The 20,169-nt window shown below is 33.6% G+C and overlaps 1 protein-coding gene across 6 annotated transcripts in view; it reads left to right on the top strand.

The window, feature by feature from the left end:
- The window catches only part of VPS13C (vacuolar protein sorting 13 homolog C), a 176,356-nt gene that overhangs the window by 85,916 nt on the left and 70,271 nt on the right, over positions 1 to 20,169 (top strand). For all 6 annotated transcript variants that reach the window (XR_003146096.3, XR_007407480.1, XM_025472615.3 and 3 more), the window contains 11 exons: positions 4,537 to 4,645; positions 8,174 to 8,310; positions 10,485 to 10,641; positions 11,194 to 11,273; positions 11,817 to 11,876; positions 12,498 to 12,663; positions 14,196 to 14,312; positions 15,616 to 15,719; positions 16,754 to 16,921; positions 17,512 to 17,816; positions 18,963 to 19,110. Coding sequence is in view for 4 of the 6 variants with exons in the window: in XM_025472615.3 (XP_025328400.1) it covers positions 4,537 to 4,645; positions 8,174 to 8,310; positions 10,485 to 10,641; positions 11,194 to 11,273; positions 11,817 to 11,876; positions 12,498 to 12,663; positions 14,196 to 14,312; positions 15,616 to 15,719; positions 16,754 to 16,921; positions 17,512 to 17,816; positions 18,963 to 19,110 (1,551 nt within the window). In the remaining 2 variants the exon portion in view is untranslated. The remainder of the gene's footprint in view (positions 1 to 4,536; positions 4,646 to 8,173; positions 8,311 to 10,484; positions 10,642 to 11,193; positions 11,274 to 11,816; positions 11,877 to 12,497; positions 12,664 to 14,195; positions 14,313 to 15,615; positions 15,720 to 16,753; positions 16,922 to 17,511; positions 17,817 to 18,962; positions 19,111 to 20,169) is intronic.

Raw genomic sequence — 20,169 nt, 5'->3', positions numbered from 1 at the left:
ATGCGATCTTCAGAGAATGACAGTGTTACTTCTTTTTCAATTTGGATGCCTTTTATTTCTTTTTCTCACTTAATTGCTATGACTAGGACTTCCAATATTATGTTGAATAGAAGTGGTAAGAGTGAGCATCCTTGTCTTGTTTCTGATTGAGAGAAAAAGCTTTTTTAGCCTTTTACCCTTGAGTATGATGTTACCTATGGGGTTTTCACATATATCCTTTATTATGTTGAAGTACATTCCCTGAATACCTGGTTTGTTGACTTTTTATCATAAATGGATGTTGAATTTTGTCAAATGCTTTTTCTGCCTCTATTGAGATGATTATGTGATTTCTATCCTTCATGATTGATTGAACCATCCTTGCATCTTTGGAATAAATCCCACATGATCATGGTGTATGATCTTCATAATCTATTGTTGAATTTGGTTTGCTAATATTTTTTTAAGGATTTTGCATCTATGTTCAAAATACAGTATATAGATGTGTCTTGTTTATTTTATCCACTTAGCCACTCTGTGTTTTAATTGGAGAATTTAGTCCATTACATTTAAAGAAATTGTTGATAGGTATATACTTTATTGCTATTTCGTTAATTGTTTTCTGGTTGTTTTTGTAGTTCCTCTCTGTTCCTTTCTTCTTTTCCTATTCTATGCCCTTGTGGTTTGCTGACTTTCTTTGATATTATATATAGATTCCTTTCTCTTGTGTATTTACCTGATGTTTTTGCTTTGTGCTTACTGTGAGGCTTACATAATTTATCCTGTGCATATGGGAGACTATTTTAAATTGATAACTACTTAAATTTGAACATATCTTAAATTTGAACACATCCAAAACTACTCCTTATTCCCTACCCCCCGACAGTTTGTTCTTTTTTTTTTTTTTTTAAAGATTTATTTATTTATTTATGATAGACATAGAGAGAGAGGCAGAGACACAGGCAGAGGGAGAAGCAGGCTCCATGTTGAGAGCCCAATGTAGGACTTGATCCCGGGACTCCAGGACCGCGCCCTGGGCCAAAGGCTGGTGCTAAACCACTGAGCCACCCAGGGATCCCCCAGAGTTTGTTTTTGCTGTCACTTTTTACATCTTTTATTTTTACTACTTTTGTTTTTTAACATTTTTAGTAGTTTTACAAGTGATTAATCTACTATTTTTACTATATATTTACCCTTTCCAGTGATATTTTTACTTTTGTGTTTTTCTTGATTAATTAGTGCCGTTTCTTTTCATCTTAAGGAAGTCTTTTTGACATTCTTGTAAGGCTCGTTTAGTGGTTATAAACTCCTTTAGCTTTTGCTTGTCTGAGAAACACTTTCTCCTTCTATTTGAATGATAAACTTGCTGGGTAGAGTAATCTTGGTTGGAATTTTTTTTTTTTTAGTGCTGTGAATATGTCATCCTACTTCTCTGACTTGTAAAGTTTCTGCTAAGAAATTTTCCAAAAGCCTTATGGAGTTTCCCTTAAACCTAACAGGTGTTTTTGTCTTACTGCTTTTAAGATTCTCTCTTTATCTTTAGTTTTTGACATTTTAATTATAATGTGTCTTGGTATAGTGCTTCTTAGATTCTTTTTTTTTTTTTTTTTTTCTTTTTGGTACTTTCTGGGCTTCATGGACTTGAATGTCTGTTTCGATCCCTAGGTTAGAGAAGTTTACAGGCTTTATTTCTTCCCCTCTTTTCTCCTCTGAGACCTCTATAATGTTAATGTTCTTCTGTTTGTTGTTGTCCCAGAGATCCCTTAACATAGCTTCATTTAGAAAATTTTTTAAGAATGTTGTTGCTTTGTCTTAGTGAGTTTTGTTGCTTTATCCTCTTGTTCACTGATCTGTTCTCCTTCATCGACTCTGCTATTGAATCCCTCTAATGTATTTTTCAGTTCAGTTTTTTGTATCTTAGTTCTCTGACTCCTGTTTGGTACTTTCTTATATTTTATAACTCCCTGTGGAAGTTCTCACTGTGTTTACCCATTCTTCTCCTGAGTTCAGTAAATAGCTTTATGATCATAACTTTAATTCTTTATAGGGTGGATTTCTTATCTCTAGGTCATTAGGTGTTTTTCTGAGGTTTTGTCTTATTCTCTTATTTGAAAATACTTATTTGCTCATTTTGCTTGACTTTCTGTTTTTGTTTCTAATTATTAAGTGAAACAGCTGCTTTTTTCTGTCTTGAATGGCCTTGGTTAGGGGATGATCCTTCTCATTCAGCATTGCCATAGCTTGTTTTCTCTTGAACTTTTGTGGTTGCCTAAACCACCTGATTTATTATTGGTATGGACCCATTGTTTAGGGTCTGTCAAGATCTGTGAGTGAATCCCAGAGGAGGAAAGTTATTTAGCACCTAGTTTCAGGCTGATTAGAAGCCAGACTCTCAGGCAACAGCTTTTAAAATATTCAAATATATACAGTCCTTTGGGACTGCATTCAATATCTTTGCTGGGCTCCAGATGAGGAGATGTGAAGGTCTCCATTGAACAACAATTGAAAAAATCGGTTTATAAATTGGTGTATAAAGGAGTGCATGAACTCCTTTCTAGGAAGTCTTGTCTAGCTGTAATGAGGCTAAGGGGATGTGCAAGGCTAGTGTCTCCCTGTCATACCCTGGAAACACCTCCTTAGTCTCTAGGTGTGTGGAAAACCTGAAGTCTGTCCCTTAGGCTGATGCTCAAGGTTGAGTGAATAGGTCTTTTTCACAGACTGAGGGTATGTTTCAGTATGCTGTCTTTGCACTAAGAACTGTCTTTTTTATTGTTATGGTCCTGTGGAGCTCTGGAACACCAACCCTCTTGACTAGCAGGACCAGGAGATTGAAGGGTATTGACTTTGTGGATTGCACATGCCTCCTGCCTTTAGGAAGACACCTGTTGAGTGTAGGGGGCAGAGCACGCTCACTGGCTTCAGGAAGGCTCTGGGAAAATGTCTTAACTGCCTGTGTCCATGGGCTTCAGTGCCTTGTGTGCAGTGTACTAACTTTAGGCTGGGAGTGGAAAAATGCCAGGAGCACTCCCCATCTCTCTAGCCACGGGTGTATTGCAACTGCTTGCATTTGCAAAATTTAGCTAGGAAGTGGGAGAATTCCTCTCTGGGCCAGCCAGGTTGCTAGGGAGCACTGCAATTGCCAGTGTACTCCAGGCTCAGCAACTGTCGTGACTGCTCCCCCACTCATCCCAGCAAGGCTCTGGGAGGGTGCTGTGTCTGAGCTCTCTTGTCTATGCTAGCAGGCTATATGGTGAGTGCAACAGTGGTATCTGCTAGCATGTCAGTCTCCCAGGTTTATTTCAGATGTCTTCTCCTTCTACCAGTGCCCCCAGATCAGCAAGTGAATTTCCCTCACATATAGTCTAGGTGCTTTTCAAACTGCTGTTTTTCCCCTGGATCTTGGGGCAAGCCCTTTAAGAGGGGAATGTTTGTCTTAGCACTTTGGGACCCCTGGAGTTCAGCCCTATTGCTCTTCCAAGCCAGACATTCTAGGGGCTCCTCGCTGTGGTACAAATCCCAGGGCACGGGTACCCCATGAGGACCACCAACTCCTCACTTCTCCCTGAGAAGAACCTGTCTGGTGAGATCCTTCTCTTTTGTGTGACGAAGAGAGAAGGATCTCTGGGGGTAAGCTTTTTTGGGAGACCATGTCTGTCTCTTCCTCTCCAACTCATCTCATTGTGGTCCTTTTATCTTTTGTTTTGAAGAGCAGTTTATCAGGATTCATGTCTTTCTCAGGGAAAAATGACCCATATGTAGTAGTATATTTAGTGTGTACATTGGAGGCAAATTCAGCATCTTCTTATGCCACCGTCTTGGACCCCTCTCCATTATTTAACTTTTTTTTTTAAAGGTTTTATTTATTTGACAGAAAGAGAGCATGTGAGAGCACAAGCAGGGTTAGCAGCAGAGGGAGAGGGAGAAGTAGGCTTCCCACTGAGCAGGGAGCCCGAGATGTAGGACTCAGGACCCCGGGATCATGACCCGAGCCCAACGCAGATGCTCAACTGACTGAGCCACCCAAGCACTTCCATACTTAACTTTTAAATTTGCTATATGTACGCAATAGCAGAGATCTATGTGTAAGTTATATATTAGCATATTATATCTCATTCTATATGTTATATACCCATACTTTTAGGGATATCTAAGTACCTCTATAGCATTGAGGGAAAAGCTTATTTTTTATATTGAAGATAGCCTTTTTATTTCATTGGTGGTATTATTTTTAAAAATGTAGAATTTTTGTTTTTTTCTGAGTTTGTCACTTTTTTTAGATCTGATTTCTTTGATTATTATCTTTCACTATGATTTATAAAGTAGATGAAACTAATACTGACTTATAAATCACATTTTTCTCCAAACATTTTATTATCTTAGAAAAATTTAAAAATGAAATAAGTAGTGAAATAATTAAGTGTGTAGTGAATATATAATTTTTCAGTCATTGTGTTAAGGTTATTCTTTCTTTTATGTCTTATAAATAGAAATTTATTTTCTCTATTAAAATTTACATTTTAAAATGAAGAATCTTTGTCTTTTAATGATATTTTACAGGTTAATCTGAATCAAGAAGATCTTAATCTTTTATTTAGAATACTAGCAGAAAATCTCGGTGAGGCTCCTGAAGACGTAAATAAAATGAAACCAGGAGTACAAAAGACAGGTGAGAGACTGACAGTAGGTGGCATAATACACATATCCACTTATTTTATAATTTAGTAGGGGCGACAGACTATAAAATTAACAAATATATATTTATAAATTGTGATTTGTGTTCCCATGAAATCAAAGAAGATGTTATTTGTTGAATAAATATCAAATAAAACTGTAGTAAGGGCTGATGGACTCTTAGTTATGTCAACAGTCAGTTACAGGTTCAGAACTTTTTCTAAGTTGCATAAGTTAGGAGAACCATAAAGAAGCTTTTTAAATCTGGTGGATTCTTGAAATAATTATTGAATTTGCATGTATACAAATGAAAGTATTCAAAGTTGGCAGTAAGCTATGGTAACATACTTAATCTGATTTCTAAATTAGGTTTTGTAGTAAAATATCCTTAAGAGTTGAAACATTTGATAAATTACGCCTTAGCAAAGAAAATACTGAAAAATTGTCCTGCCATAAAAATTCAGAGAATTTAAATTATTAGTTGCAATGGCTTTTTAATTTAAAGGCAAAGTAACTACCAGACTTAATTTTATAAACTGTTTTCTATATATATATTATATGCACAGACATATATAATCATATTTTCAAAAAAATGGTACTATCCTATAAATGTGTGTGTGTGTGTATTTCTGCACTTTGCTTTTTTCATTTAAATAACAGTTTATTTTGGTGTTCATTCTCTATAAATATACTATGTACAGATCTGTCTATTCTTTCTAATGGCTACCTGATATTAAATTGTCTTGAAGTATTATAATTTATTTAGCAAGTCTGTGTTCATTGACATTCCAGATGGTTTTAAAAGTCTTTTACCACATTGCCTGAATATCCTTGTCCATACAGTTTTATAAGTGCATGATATCTGTGGGGGAATACTAGAGCTATTTGATTGAAGGGTATTATTAACTTAATATATGTTAAGTTAATGAATTTAATTAATTTAATTGAACATTTTTGGCACATCTTACCAATTGCTTCCCTTAGAATGTGTACTATTTTTGCACTCCCACCAGTTCATCTTTCTGTATTAAAATTTTTGCTAAATAAATGCTAAGTGAAAAATGGTATCTTACTGTATTTTTATTATTTAAAAAACCTTTTTTAAAAACTCTTATTATGAAGCACAAATAGTAAAAAACACAAATCTTAAGTGTACAATTCAGTGAATTTTTATGTATAGCTATACCATGTAGCTGTTAATCACCATGGTTAATATATAAAACATTTTCAGCTTGTCCCAGAAGGCCTCTTCTTCTTTTTTTTTTTTTTCAGAAGACCTTTTCTGTGCCCCTTCCTAATCAGTACCAAACACCCACCCTACCCTTCAATCCACCAGAATTAATGGTCTTCCTAATTTTTAATACCACGGGTAGATCAGTTTTGCCCATTCTTGAATTTTACAAAAATGGAGTCATACAGAATTTATTCTTTGGTTTTCCTTTTTTTTTTCAGTCATTATTTCGTTTGTGCAATTCCTCCATGTTGTTTATGTGTAGCAGTAGTTCTTTTAATCCTGCTCATATTCATCATGTGAATGCATTAATATTATTTTATCAATTCTACCTTTGATAGAAAGCATTTGGACTGTTTCCATTTTTTGACTGTCTTGAATAAAGTTGCTATGAATATGAACATGTCTTTTGTTACACATATATACTGTCTTCTTTTGGTTGTATAGGTAGGCCTTACATGTTAGGCTCATACACCAAACGATTTTCTGAATGATTATACCAATTGTACCAATTTACCAGCAATGTATGAGAGTTGTTTCACATTTTCTCTCTTTTTAAAATAAGGTTTTATTTATTTATTCATAAGAGACATAGAGAGAGTCAGAGACAGGCAGAGGGAGAAGTAGGTTCTTTGTCATCTAGCCCGTTGTGGGACTCGATCCCAGGACCTGGGACCATGCCCCGAACCAAAGGCAGAAATTCAACCTCTAAGCTACCCGGGCATCCCATTGTTTCATGTTATCACTAGTCCTTGGTATTGTCAATATTTTTAAATTTAGCTATCCTTTCTGATACACAGTGGGATTTCTATGGTTCTTATTTTTTCCCTGATTATTAATGAAACTGAAACCTTTTCATATGACCATTTGGATCATACTCATTACTGACCATTTGGATATCTTTTTTTATGACATGACTACTCAAGTCTATTGACTATTATTTTCATTGAGTTTTCTTTCTTAGTGATATATTGGAGTTCTTCATTCATTCTGTATATGAGCCCTTCTTGGTTTAGTGTGTTACATGTATATGTGCTGATATTGGCATAGAAATATCCTATCCCTATCTGTGATTTGCTTTTCATTCTTTTAATGGCTCTTTTATCAATAGAATTAGTTAATTGTAATGAATTTCAATTTATCATTTTTGAAAGTGATTAATGCTTTTTATTTCTTATTTAATAACTCCTTACCTATTTCAGGAATTATTTTGTAAAAGCAAAATATTTGCTAGAGTTATTTCCCCTGGATCACGCTTTGGAACAGTACTGGAATAAGGTGATAGCTAAGAAACCTCACCCTATGTATTTCTTTATCAGAGTTAATAATTGACAACAGTGGTTTTCCATATGGTTTTCTGGTATGGTTTATGGTATAATATTCTTGTGTTAGTGATCATAGATAACATTCACTGCAATAGTATTGATAACTAATGTAATGAAATTGAGGGTTAGTTGGCAGTACAGGCTGTCATGGGACTGATGAGTTTGGACTCTATTATTTGCTATCTCTGTGATGTTGGGCAACATCCTGACTGTCTGAACCTCAATTTGCTCATCTGAAATGAAGATAGTAAAGTTTCTATCTTGAAGGGTTGATATAAGGATGAAATGAGACAATCCATATATAGCATAGTGACTAGCACAGAAGTAAGCACTGGGCATATGATAACTATTATTAGTTTTGTGTATTACAATTTACAAAGCAATTTTATTGCATTTCAGGGTATGTGAATTTCAGCACAGTATCAGTTTCATACAGCTTTACTTTTGCTTTTTTGTATGGCATGAGAGGTTGTAAGCATCCCTCCCATTTTATTTCTTTTCTAGCCTTAACTCTTGTTATCCTCCTCATGATTTAATCATAGCAAACTCTGTTCTGTTTCCAAAACCTATCATGATGTGCTATGATTTTCCAAAATATCTTATTCTTGGATGTCTTCTCTGTATGAGGAGGTCCTTAAGCTCTACCTGAATAATAACTCTCTTATTAAACCTTTCTTGACCTCCCCATAACCATTTTATGTTCTGTATTTTCTACAGTTTTCTATAGTCTATTAACATTTGTCCATTTAATGTGACCAGGTGTAGTCTGCATCTTCTCTTTGTATTTTAAATGTTTATATCTCTTCTGTTAAACCATAAGCTTTCTAAGGGCTGGAGCTACGTGTTACTAATTTGTGGATTTTCAGAGTTTACACAGGTCCAGAATACTCATACATGTCCTCAATGAGTATTTGTGGAAAAAAAATGTGTGGATGGAAATGAAAGAATTTCTTTTTAACATCTTTAGGTGAAATTAAAGGACCGCTTGAAATTTCTACAGCAAAACAAGATGTACATGCTTCCCATGGTACTTCAACAGCTGGAGTGGAAGAAATGAGATCTGTAGACATTATTAATGTGCTGCTGAATTTTGAAATCAAAGAGGTATATAATTGTCATCTATTTCTGTAAAGTGAATAAATAATAGATATTTAAATCACCTCTCCTAAAACTTGTGGATTATTGATATGTATGAAAAAAAATCTCAATGTAGGCTATTTATAATTTGTATGTAGCAATACAATTTGTAGTAAATTTGAGAGTTTATGAAAGATGAGTTATATTTGGGGTATATACTATTTCATAGAGAACATGGTAACTTGTCCTGTAACATGCTTTTCAGATGATTTTAGGGATGTAGCTTGCTTTGGATTTCATATTAGAAAGTTAGGAAAGGGAAGTAGTGACAGAAATCCTTTGTAAATTTTAGAAACCCTTATTAGAATAAAACATGTAAAAATATGTCTATATTTTTAAAATGTTATATTATCATATATAATATACATGCAAATATATATGATATATTTGGCACAGATCTCTTTTCCGTTAAGAAATATGTTCTAGGGATCCCTGGGTGGCGCAGCGGTTTGGCGCCTGCCTTTGGCCCAGGGCGTGATCCTGGAGACCCGGGATCGAATCCCACGTCGGGCTCCCGGTGCATGGAGCCTGCTTCTCCCTCTGCCTGTGTCTCTGCCTCTCTCTCTCTGTGTGACTATCATGAATAAATAAATAAAATCTTTAAAAAAAAAAAAAAAGAAATATGTTCTATTACCACTATCTGCTTTCCGTCTGCAGAGTCTTGAGGAAAGAGTAAGTGGATTTTCCTTGTCTGTATTTGCACATTCAAATATCCATTGCATGTGCTAAGTGCTGAGGATAGAGTTAAAAGGCAGAAACTCTGAACAAGAAAACAATTAAAATTTTTGTAAGTGCTCCCATTACAAAAGTGTCTGAGGACATTGTGGCTATAATAGTAAGCAGGGGGCATCTAAGCAGGATGAGAGTGTCAGGGAACATTTTTTGGAGGAAGTGACATTTGAGATGAGCTTTTAAGGAATATAAGTAGAGTCTGAGAAAAGGAGATCAGGAAAGGAGCTGGGTGAGTAGATGAGAAAATGTAGTAGACCCAGGGACTTGCAAGAACTTTCTTGCAAAATCCCTTCATCATTATATATATATATATATTTTTTTTTTAAAAAACATATATATATATATTTTAAAGATTTCATTTATTTATTCATGAGAGACACAGTGAGAGAGAGAGGGAAAGAGGCAGGCAGAGACACAGGCAGAGGGAGAAGCAGGCTCCATGCAGGAAGCCCGATGCGGGACTCGATCCCAGGTCCCCAGGATCAGGCCCTGGACTTAAGGTGGCGCTAAACTGCTGAGCCACCCTGGCTGCCCTCCCTTCATCATTATAGTAGAGATCATGTTCTTCCTCTAAGTTAAAAATAATAAACTTTAAAACAAGTGAGTTCTACTTTTCTTATCTGAAATATATGCTTTTCAGCTAATTTCTTTCACCTTAACACTTTAATGTTTTTTGTGGTTAATATTAGAGTTATTGCAGATAAGCTTTAATAATAGAAACAATGATAGATGAATCATTCTATTTGCAAATGAGCTTCATTAACAAGTATGCATAGAAAACCCATAAGCTGTTTTTAATGTCATTTATAATAAATACTATTATAGTTCCATTCCCTGAGGACATGGAAAGCAGGGGAGGCAAATTTGCATTCCCCCAAGCCAGTATGTGACACTATCTTAAGACATTTTTGGTTGTCACCATCTGAGGAGAGGGAACTGCTGACAACCAGTGTGAGAGACCACTGTTACCACTAAACATCTTAAAATGCACAGATCTACTCCCTCACTACAAAAAATTATCCAGTCCAAAATGTCAATGGTATCAAGCTTGAGAAAGCTTGCCTTAGGATTAGTATAAAAATTGACCATTTATCAAATAGATTTCCAGATGAAAGGCCATCCATCAGACTAGAACTTCTGAGAATTAGGCAGAACTACTTTCTTTGTTTTTTTAAATCTTACCTTAAGGATCACTAGAATACACTGGCAGTGTTTCAGAAGTCCCAACAAGTAAGTGTACTTTCCAAAGTAAATAACACTAGGCAATTTTCTAGGCACAAATAGTAGTACACATCTTTACATTATGTGAATTATTTTTATTATATCAGTCTGAATGGCTATGAAATTGTTGACTTACCTTCATGATATATTAGTGGAATTGTATGTGATAATACTGGGGCCTTTTCTAGGTTGTGATTACTTTGATGAAAAAAGCAGAAAAGAAAGGAAGGCCTTTACATGAACTGAATGTCCTGCAGCTTGGAATGGAAGCTAAAGTTAAACCCTATGACCTGACTGCTAAAGCTTATTTAAAAAAAATTAGTATGCGATGCTTTGAGTTCAGTGGTAAGTGTGAAGTATAGTCTGTGTAAATTATTCATGTTAGAGACATGGTCTATACCTTTTTGTCAGTAGTAAGTACATTTATTAATGTTACCATAATTATTTAGTTAATTAAATTTCTTATGTTGATAAAAAGGAATTTGATATTTAAAAATTTATTTTCTATATAGTTACCATAAAGTAAGAATATATCTGAATACACTTTTTATTGTGTATCAAGCCAACTTTTAAAATTGTTATGGATGTTTAAAGTTATAGGAACTCTAGGGGCTAACTTTAAAGCAAACATCTTGAGAATAATCCTTAGTTTATTTTATAGCTTTTTTCTTCAATATATTCTTTCTGATTTGTTCAAATGAATAATACCAGTAGTGTAAATATTAACAAAAGTTATAATTGACTGGTACTGGGTTTTTTTCAAAAATTTTTATGGAGTTTTTTTTTTCAAAGCCACTTTTATTGAGGTATGATATATAAGCCTTAAAATTCTGTTTAAAAATACATTTGAAATGTCTGAAAGACTTACTGGAGTGGCCCTGTGTTTTTTATTTTTAGACTCTGTAGGAGAGCCGCTTCACATTATTAACTCTTCTAATGTAACTGAGGAGCCGCTGCTAAAAATGTCACTGACAAAGGTACCTGGTTTCCTTCTAGGATTCTTTAATATTTGAATATATGAAGTTGTGTAATTCTCCCATATTTCATATTTCAATTTTCCTCCCTATAATTTTTCATTCTAAAGCTCATTGATTACAGTGAATTAGCAAGCATCCAACAATAATCTTTTGAACTAACCCTTATATTGAATAAGTGAGTATGTACAAAGTTTTGTGGTAATCTGAAGCAAATTTATCATAATCTATATATGCTGGCATTTTCCCTTACCTTTAGCATTTATTCCTACATAGGATAAAGAATTTTAGTTTTTGCTTCTATAGAGTGTGAGAAATGCTTCAGGATTTTTGGCACGTGCCTCTTTGCCATTAAGAAATATGTTTTTAGTGTTTTCATATCATCCTTGAAAAGTAGAGCATGTGTATGTACATATATATGTGTGTGTGTATATATGTAGGTACATGTGTATATATCTATATAAGTATATATTTGTATATATATTTTTTCAATGTCTGAGTTCTTAGTATTTTCAACCCCATGGTTTAATCTTCCACTATTTCTAGGCAGACAGTGATGGACCAGAATTTACAACCATTCATGACAATACCAAACAGAGACTGAAGGTAAGTATTTTCTAATTCACCATAAGGCAGTATCATAGTGGAGTTAATGAGTAGAGGTAAGTATTTTCTAATTCACTATAAGGCACTGTTAATGATTACATCTAGCTTTGTAGCCATCTTTCCATGCACCCTCACCAACAATTAATATACTTTTAAAGGGAATTTTATACATGATTATTTGGCCTAGTATTGATGGTAGCATTAAACATTTGAATTACATATTGGCTTTAGGGTTAGAATAAAATTAAGGACAAGGCTAAAAGTATGGCTCAGTACAGATATAGTTTACGATATATTTGAGTTTATATAGTCTGTCCTGGATGCATCTGAAATGTTATTGATCTAAGGCCCTATATTACTTACTGTATCTTTCCTTAAAACCCACCAGTTAAGGTCTGAATAACAGTTGAGCATGAGTGGGGGCAGACTGTCAGTTTATTGTCTGATTGACATTAACCAGTGATTAATAGTGAGTTCTTTCTTAAAAAAAAAAAAAAAACCTTAATTGATATTTTCGTAAATGAACTGTTCTTCAACATATACAAATAAGTATATGTCACCATGTAACATAAAAATGTCACCATATCTGAAATCTGCCTCTCTAATTGTTTATTATCTTAGGTTTCATTTTCATCCTTAGACTTAGTACTTCATTTGGAAGCTTTACTGTCCTTCATGGATTTCTTATCATCTGCTGTTCCATCTTCTGAACCTTCCTCTTTGGAAAAGGAATCATCTGAGCTGAAACCACTTGTGGGGGAGTCCAGAAATATCGTTGTCAAAGCTGGTATTAACTTTTGAGTCATGGTCTAATACTTTCTGTCTGAATTTTTAATAATCATATGATAACTTATATTTTCAAGCTAAGACAAATATTTAGCATCTTAATATTATAGCTGCTCTGACAGATTTAATTTCAAAAGTAAGCAAATTTTACCTCTGCGGTAGGGACAGGATAATTTTGTGAGAGATTTAAAAGAAATTTTAATATTAATCATCTATTTGTATTTTATTTCACTGTCTATCCTTTACATAAAATAAAGTTGTACGTAGGTACTTTGTATTGATGTCTCTGCAGCCTTCACTTCAGTGCAAGTGAGAACAGAAGAAATTAAAATATGAATACAGTCATGCATAGTACAAAGGCCCATTTCTGTCAGTCACATAAGTGTTTTGTAGGGCACAAAAGGAAGAAGAATATCATGGAAGAGACAGACTCATTTTAGTTTCTAACCAAAATTGAGTTTAAATCACATAAAGTTATGGGCATATGTTCCTTAAGCATATGGCTTGTGCTATGAGTTAGATATGATGTTATCCTGAGTGAACATGCACCTGTTTTCAAGCCATATATCATCTAAATTATTTTTCTTTCATATGACGTGATTTGAATATCTAAAACTAGTAATTTAATTTTTAGACCCTTACGTGTTTTGAGTGACATCTGTATTACTGACATCTTTAAAGCATAAAGCTTTAGTAATATTAAATCTGATGTAAGGATGAGAATTTTTTAACAAGGTGTCAGAGCAATACTTTTGCTATAAACTAAAGAGTTTTATTGTTGTGTACTTGTTATATTAATATCTGTGGAAATACTTCTTTATATAACATACATATATACATACATGTGCACATACAATTGGATAAATTAAAGAGCAATGTTTAAGTTCACAATAAACTACAAAAGTTATTAATCCAGAGAAACAGTCTTCCAATTGTGCTCTCTAGTTGATTTTAATGGTTTGATTATAGTTTTTATGGTTTGATTTATATCTTAGGGGAAAAAAATCGCTGTTATCACCTTAGTGATTAAGGACTGATGTCCTGTGCTTTTTTACAGTATTATAGGAAAAGGAATGTTTCCCTCATCAAGACATATCTCTAGAAAAATATATCCTGAATTTATCAATCAAGACCTGGACCAAAGTTAGATTAATGGAATCCATTTGATTGTGATTCTTATAGACAATACACATACTTTTTTTTGTATTTTTTAATCTTTAGCTCTTTATACTTATGCCTCATAGACCTAAACCTTTTTTCCCAGAAGAAAAATTATAGGAAAGTTTCCATCTAGCAAATTGTAATTTCAAGGTTCTATTAAAGGTTGCTTTTATTCTTAAGTTGGAGGGGAATAGACTCGTTTCTGATTGGCATTTTAAAATTGAGTAAAATCCATATTAATTTTATGTTATCTTAACGGAAGTCTTTTTGATTCTTCATAGTTCAAAATGTACTTTTTGTGAATTTTACATTATTTAGTCTGTTATACCATCTTTGCACTTTGCTAATCTCAAGGTTTCTGTTATTTTTCAGTATCTAGCAGTACTTCTCAAGATGATGTGTTTGATTTAAAGGTCATAGCTGAATTAAATGCATTTAATGTCTTTGTCTGTGATCAGAAGTGTAACATTGCAGATATTAGAATACGTGGTAAGTAATGATTTCCTTGGCATAGGTATTTCTGTTTCTTTACATAGACCTCAAGGAAGAGTGAGCTTGTGTATGTTAGGTTTCATATGAGTCATCATTTTGTTTACTTATATTGAAGACTTGCAGAAACTTTTCAAAGATGTACTTTGAAATGTTGGACATGGATTTGTTAGGATTCACAGCTGACATGAAACATTTCTTACATATTTTTCAAATTTTAGAATAAATCTAAGGCTTCATTGCTTATGTTCCTTTTATATTTTCAGAATAATATAACCTTAATTTAAACTGATAAATTAATATCACAACTCCTCACTAAATAAAGAAAATGTTACTATCTTTATTTCCCTTGTCTTTTGTACATATAGAATCAAAATAGAAGTACCTAAAGGAAATTTTGTAAGCATTACCTACCCATCATCAGCTTGATGAAAGAATAGGTTCATATTATACCATGGGTTCTTGAACCAGACTGCCAAGATTCAAGTTTTGGCTCTAACACTTATTAGCTGACCTTGAGAAAATTAATTAACTTTTCTGTATCTTAGTTCCCCTTCTGTAAAATGGAGATAATTATAATAATTATTATGGGATTGTTGTGATAGTTATAATAATTATTTTTAGGATTATATACACATTTACATATACTTAGAAAAAGAGATTGGTACATAGTAAGCACTTGAAAAAAAGGTTAAAAAGTAAGTACTATTAACAGTTATTACTAAGTATCTCATGGATGGCATAGTAATAGGTTGAACTTATTACTGGGTCTTAGCTATAGGCATTCTCTTTTACTAAGGAGTGGTTTTAAAAATCATTATGCTTTTAGAAATTATGGGAATAACCAAAATTTTTTGGAGGGAAAGATTATATTTTAGATACACTTTATTGTAGAATGAATATTTATTCATCAAATTATATTCATTTATGCTTAGTTATCAGAGCATTAGTTTTCATAATAAGTGCTTGTTAAGAAATACTGTGTGTCTTCCTCTGTGACTACTTGTGATCTTGCTAGTGCACAGGATATTTGTTTGAAAACCTGTGATTAATTCTCTTTGAAATTTGGTTTTGTTTGTCTTTAAAATTTCCACAACTTTTATGTATGAAATACCTGTAGCACTTAAAGATATTGTAACCTTTATTTGGCATCTCATACATAGAAGTTGATACCTTTAGTATGTGTAAGAGTAATTTTATTCATTCTTTATCTTGGTAGTGTATTTTTTTAACTTGATAAAATACCACTAAATTGGGTCACTTGGGTTGGATGAAAAGTTTGTAAATGTTATGTTTCCCATAGGAATGGATGCCTCTATTTCTGTGAAGCCAAAGCAGACTGACATGTTTGCCAGACTTAAGGATATAGTAATTACGAATGTTGATTTGCTGTCCATTCACAAAAAGGTACTTAAAAAAACAGGTTTCAGGAAGATGAGGCTGTTCGAGATGGCAGGGTAGGAAGGTCTTGAACTCACCTCCCCCCACAGCCATAATAATTCTACAGAGACAAGTGGCATAATTTTCTCTGAAAAAGTCTTGAAAACTAGATGAATAGCACCTTCACAACAAAAGATAAAAGGGCCATATTGAGATGGGTGGGAGAGGCAGAGATTCAAGTATTTCATTCATTTTGAATTAAATTTGTTATATGGCATAAAGACAGTGGTCCAAGTTTATGCTTTTATATATAGCTGTCCTGTTTTGTTGATAATTATACTCTTTGGCATGTAGCTGTCCAACACATTTATTGAAAATATTGTCTTTCCTCGTTGTGTAGTCTTGCCTCCTTTGTTGAAAATTAATTGATCATGTGTACATGGGTTTATTTTGGGGCCTTCTAGTCTGTTCCATTGATCTATGTGTCTCTTTTAATGCCAATACCATACTGTTTTGATTACCATAGCTTTGTAGAATCTAAGACTGGAAGCCGTAGTACTCCTAGAAGAAAACATACATGGCAAGGTCCACATTGGTTTTAGCTAAGAATGTACAGATTAATAGAAACCAAAAAAATAACATCAGAAAATGTTTCAAATGAAAAATAATTTCCATATTGAAATTTTGTTTTGATTTTTGGTTGAGATGCCTTTATTCATTTGTTCGTTGTATATTCATTAATAGTAATGTGTCAGGCAGTTTGTTAGGGATTGGATATGAATATGGCTATTATGTGCTTTCACATTGTGTATAGGCTGTATGATTTGTAAGTTATATCTGACCAATTAAGTGACTGATATTTCCATTAATTAAAACTTTTTTTGTAGAAATAGGAAAAAGTTTTGTGAGCAAAGTGTTTTTAACAATTTATTGAAGGTTGAATTTAAATAGTGCTTCTTCATATGTTAAGGATTTTTAATTAGGAAACTTATTTATATTTCAGCTCTTTTGATATAGTATAGCTCTTTTGATGTAATAACCAGTTAATTTAATAATTTTAGGCTGTCTCTATTTTGGGAGATGAAGTCTTTAGGTTCCAAATGACTCTTTATCCAGATGCTACAGAAGGAAAGGCCTATGCTGATATGTCTAAAGTGGATGGGAAACTTAGCCTAAAAGTGGGTTGTATCCAAATTGTTTATGTTCATAAATTCTTCATGTCTCTTTTGGTAAGTTTATTTTTAAATGTATTTATTTCTCATTGAGACCTAAATATCTTTGCCTATACATTTGAACTTAGTCAAAATATTTACTAATAGGGCTGTGTGCTAAACACCTAGATGCTGAACAGAATATTATAGTGAAGGAAATCCTTTACATGATGGATAACCAGATGATTTTTTGTTATCTTTGTTACCATTCTTTCACATTTCCATTGTTACATAATTTAAAAGTACTTTTTTTGTGTTTTAATTTAGGTATTTTCAGTGTTGTTTTATCAAATACCCTTAAAGATATTCAGCTAAAAGAATATTTTTATGAAGGACTAATATTGGATTTTATGGGTTTTAATTATAATTGATCAACAAAGCCATATAGTTATTTTCTTCTAATTATTTCCATGTAAATGCTATGGGCTGAAGAGTTTTTATCTGTTTATGCCTCTTAGCAGGGCTGTTATTCAAGGGTTATAAGTTATGGATTTCTACCTAAACAATCAGAGGTGATGGTTGTTAGTATCTCAGAGTGTGTCTGTCTAGACTTACACTCTCCATATATACAATCATAAATAAATCTAAATATCAGTCTCTTTCAACAGAACTTCCTCAACAATTTCCAAACTGCGAAAGAAGCTTTGAGTTCAGCCACAGTCCAGGCTGCAGAAAGAGCTGCTTCCAGCATGAAAGACTTGGCTCAAAAGAGTTTCCGCCTTTTGATGGATATTAACTTGAAAGCACCAGTTATTATCATTCCTCAGTCTTCAGTATCGCCAAATGCTATTGTAGCAGATCTGGGTTTAATCAGAGTTGAAAACAAATTTAGCTTGGTTCCTATGGAACATTATTCTCTTCCTCCAGTCATTGACAAGATGAACATTCAGCTAACTCAGTTGAAGTTGTCCAGGTACAAATATACAATTCATTTGTATACTACTGCTAGAAACAGAATTCTCATAAAATCTTTGGTAGGGATAAAATACTCTCATGATTTGTGGTTCTCATCCTTGCTTTTTATAATTATAAAACCATGACCATTGGTTTTTGGTCAGTGATAAAACTAGTGTGCCTCATAGAATCTCTGTTTTGTCTTACCACATTTATTATATAGTTTTCTTCATTCTATAGACATTAAGGGGGGCACATGATATAATGAGCATTCGGTATTATATAAGAGTGATAAGAGTGATGAATCACTGACCTCTGCCTCTGAAAACTGATAATATATGTTAATTAATTGAATTTAAGTTAAAAAATTAAAATTAAAAAAAATAAAATTTACTCAGTATACTTAATTTAGACTTATTTTTATTCTTCACTTTGCCTATAGCTATTTTCTGTCAATGGGAGAAAACTTCTTAAAATGTAATAAAAGTTAAGATTTTTTTTCTCCTTTCTAAACCTTGCCACTTTTGGGAATTCTCAGTGTGGTATGTAAAGGATTACTGAATCCAAATGGGAAAGTGTTGAGTCTGTTGAAAGACTTTTTTTTTTTTTTTTTTTTTTAAGATTTTATTTATTGGGCAGCCCGGGTGGCTCAGCGGTTTAGCGCTGCCTTCAGCCCAGAGCGTGATCCTGGGTACCGGGATTGAGTCCCGCGACGGGCTTCCTGCATGGAGCCTGTTTCTCCCTCTGCCTGTGTCTCTGCCTCTCTCTCTCTCTCTCTCTCTCTCTCTCTCTCTCTCTCTGTGTGTGTGTGTCTCTCATGAATAAACAAATAAAATCTTTTTTTAAAAAAGTTAAAAAAAGAAACAAATGTTAACATTTGTTTGCATGACGCTAGTTGCTAATATTCAACAGTCTTTGTGAAAGTAGTAAATAGTGTAATAGTCATACTTTCTGTCTTTGAAATCAGAATTATGTAGGTTTTATATCAGAAAGGTCTTGATTTATTCTGATTTGGATTGATTTGTGAAAAGAAACATATTTTAAAGAATTCTGATAGCAGCCTTCAATATCTAGGTAAACTATGGAAACTGTTAGACAATATGATAGTCTTCATTCTAAAACATAAATGTCAAAAATATAAAATAAATTCTTGTTTATCTTTCAGAACTCTTTTGCAGAATGGCTTGGCACAACCTGACATTGAAATTTTAAAACCAGTCAACTTACTTTTGTCCATACAGCGAAATTTAGCAGCAGCATGGTATGTGCAAATTCCAGGGATGGAGATAAAAGGAAAACTAAAACCTATGTTGGTAAGTATATGTGTACAGTATATGAAAATTGCTGGGTAGGCTTTTATTATTCATCACAATGCCATTCTAGCATACATCAGAAGTGATGAAGCAGGGGTGCCTGGGTGGTGCAGTTAGTTGGTTGGTGTCAGACTGCTGCTTTTGGCTTGGGTCATGATCTCAGGGTTGTGAAAGTGAGCCCTGCGTTGGGCACTGCATTTAGCACAGGTGCAGAGTCTGCATGAGTTTCTCCGTCTGTCCCTCCTGCTTGTGCTCTCTCAAAGAAATAAATCTTAAAAAAAAAAAAAAAGTAGTGAAGCATTAAAAGGGAATACTTTGTTAACTGAAAATGAGGTCATCCTAATTCTCACACTTTATTTCACGTTAGTCACGTATCTGGTAAATCCAGCAAGAAATCTGAGATAAAAACTCATTGGAATCTACTGAAAATATTATTAATAATTTTGGAAAGTTCTATTAAAGTTTAAGGCAGTAGAATAGCAAGATAACATAAAGTACTATTTAGATACCACACTCAGAGCACTTTAGGAGTATTTTTTTTTAATTCTTAATTTATTTATTTGAGAGAGAGCACAAGTGGGGAGAGGGAAAGGAGCAAGCAGACTCTATGATGAGCATGGAGCCTGACGTGGGGCTAAATCCTACCGCCCTGAGATCATGACCTAAGCTGAAATCAAGAGTCAGTCACTTCACTGACTGAGCCACCCAGGTGTCCCTCCCTGCTTAGGAGTATTTTTAATGTAAAGAAGCACTCTTTTAATTAGAAAGTGGACATTTTAAATAGGTGAGTATGTAACTTGGTAAGCATATAAATATGGAAATACTTATAGTGTAGTTAGCAGGTCATATGTTGGCTTACAGGGAGAAATGATAATGGCCAAAGACAGTTATGTAAGTATAGGAATCCTATGGTCTTTGTGTGCCTGTATGTAAAACCATTGAAGCCAAATACTAGGGGATAGGGGAAGAGAGAGAGTGACTGAACAGAGCATGTGAAAAACAAATAAAAATTTAGTAGTTTTTAATACCTGTGATTAGTTTAGAGTAAGTTCTGGATAA

Source organism: Canis lupus, chromosome 30 (assembly GCF_003254725.2).
Source record: "Canis lupus dingo isolate Sandy chromosome 30, ASM325472v2, whole genome shotgun sequence".
Lineage (NCBI taxonomy): Eukaryota > Metazoa > Chordata > Mammalia > Carnivora > Canidae > Canis > Canis lupus.
Note: the sequence above shows the minus strand (reverse complement) of the source record. Positions and strands in the feature narration are given on the sequence as shown.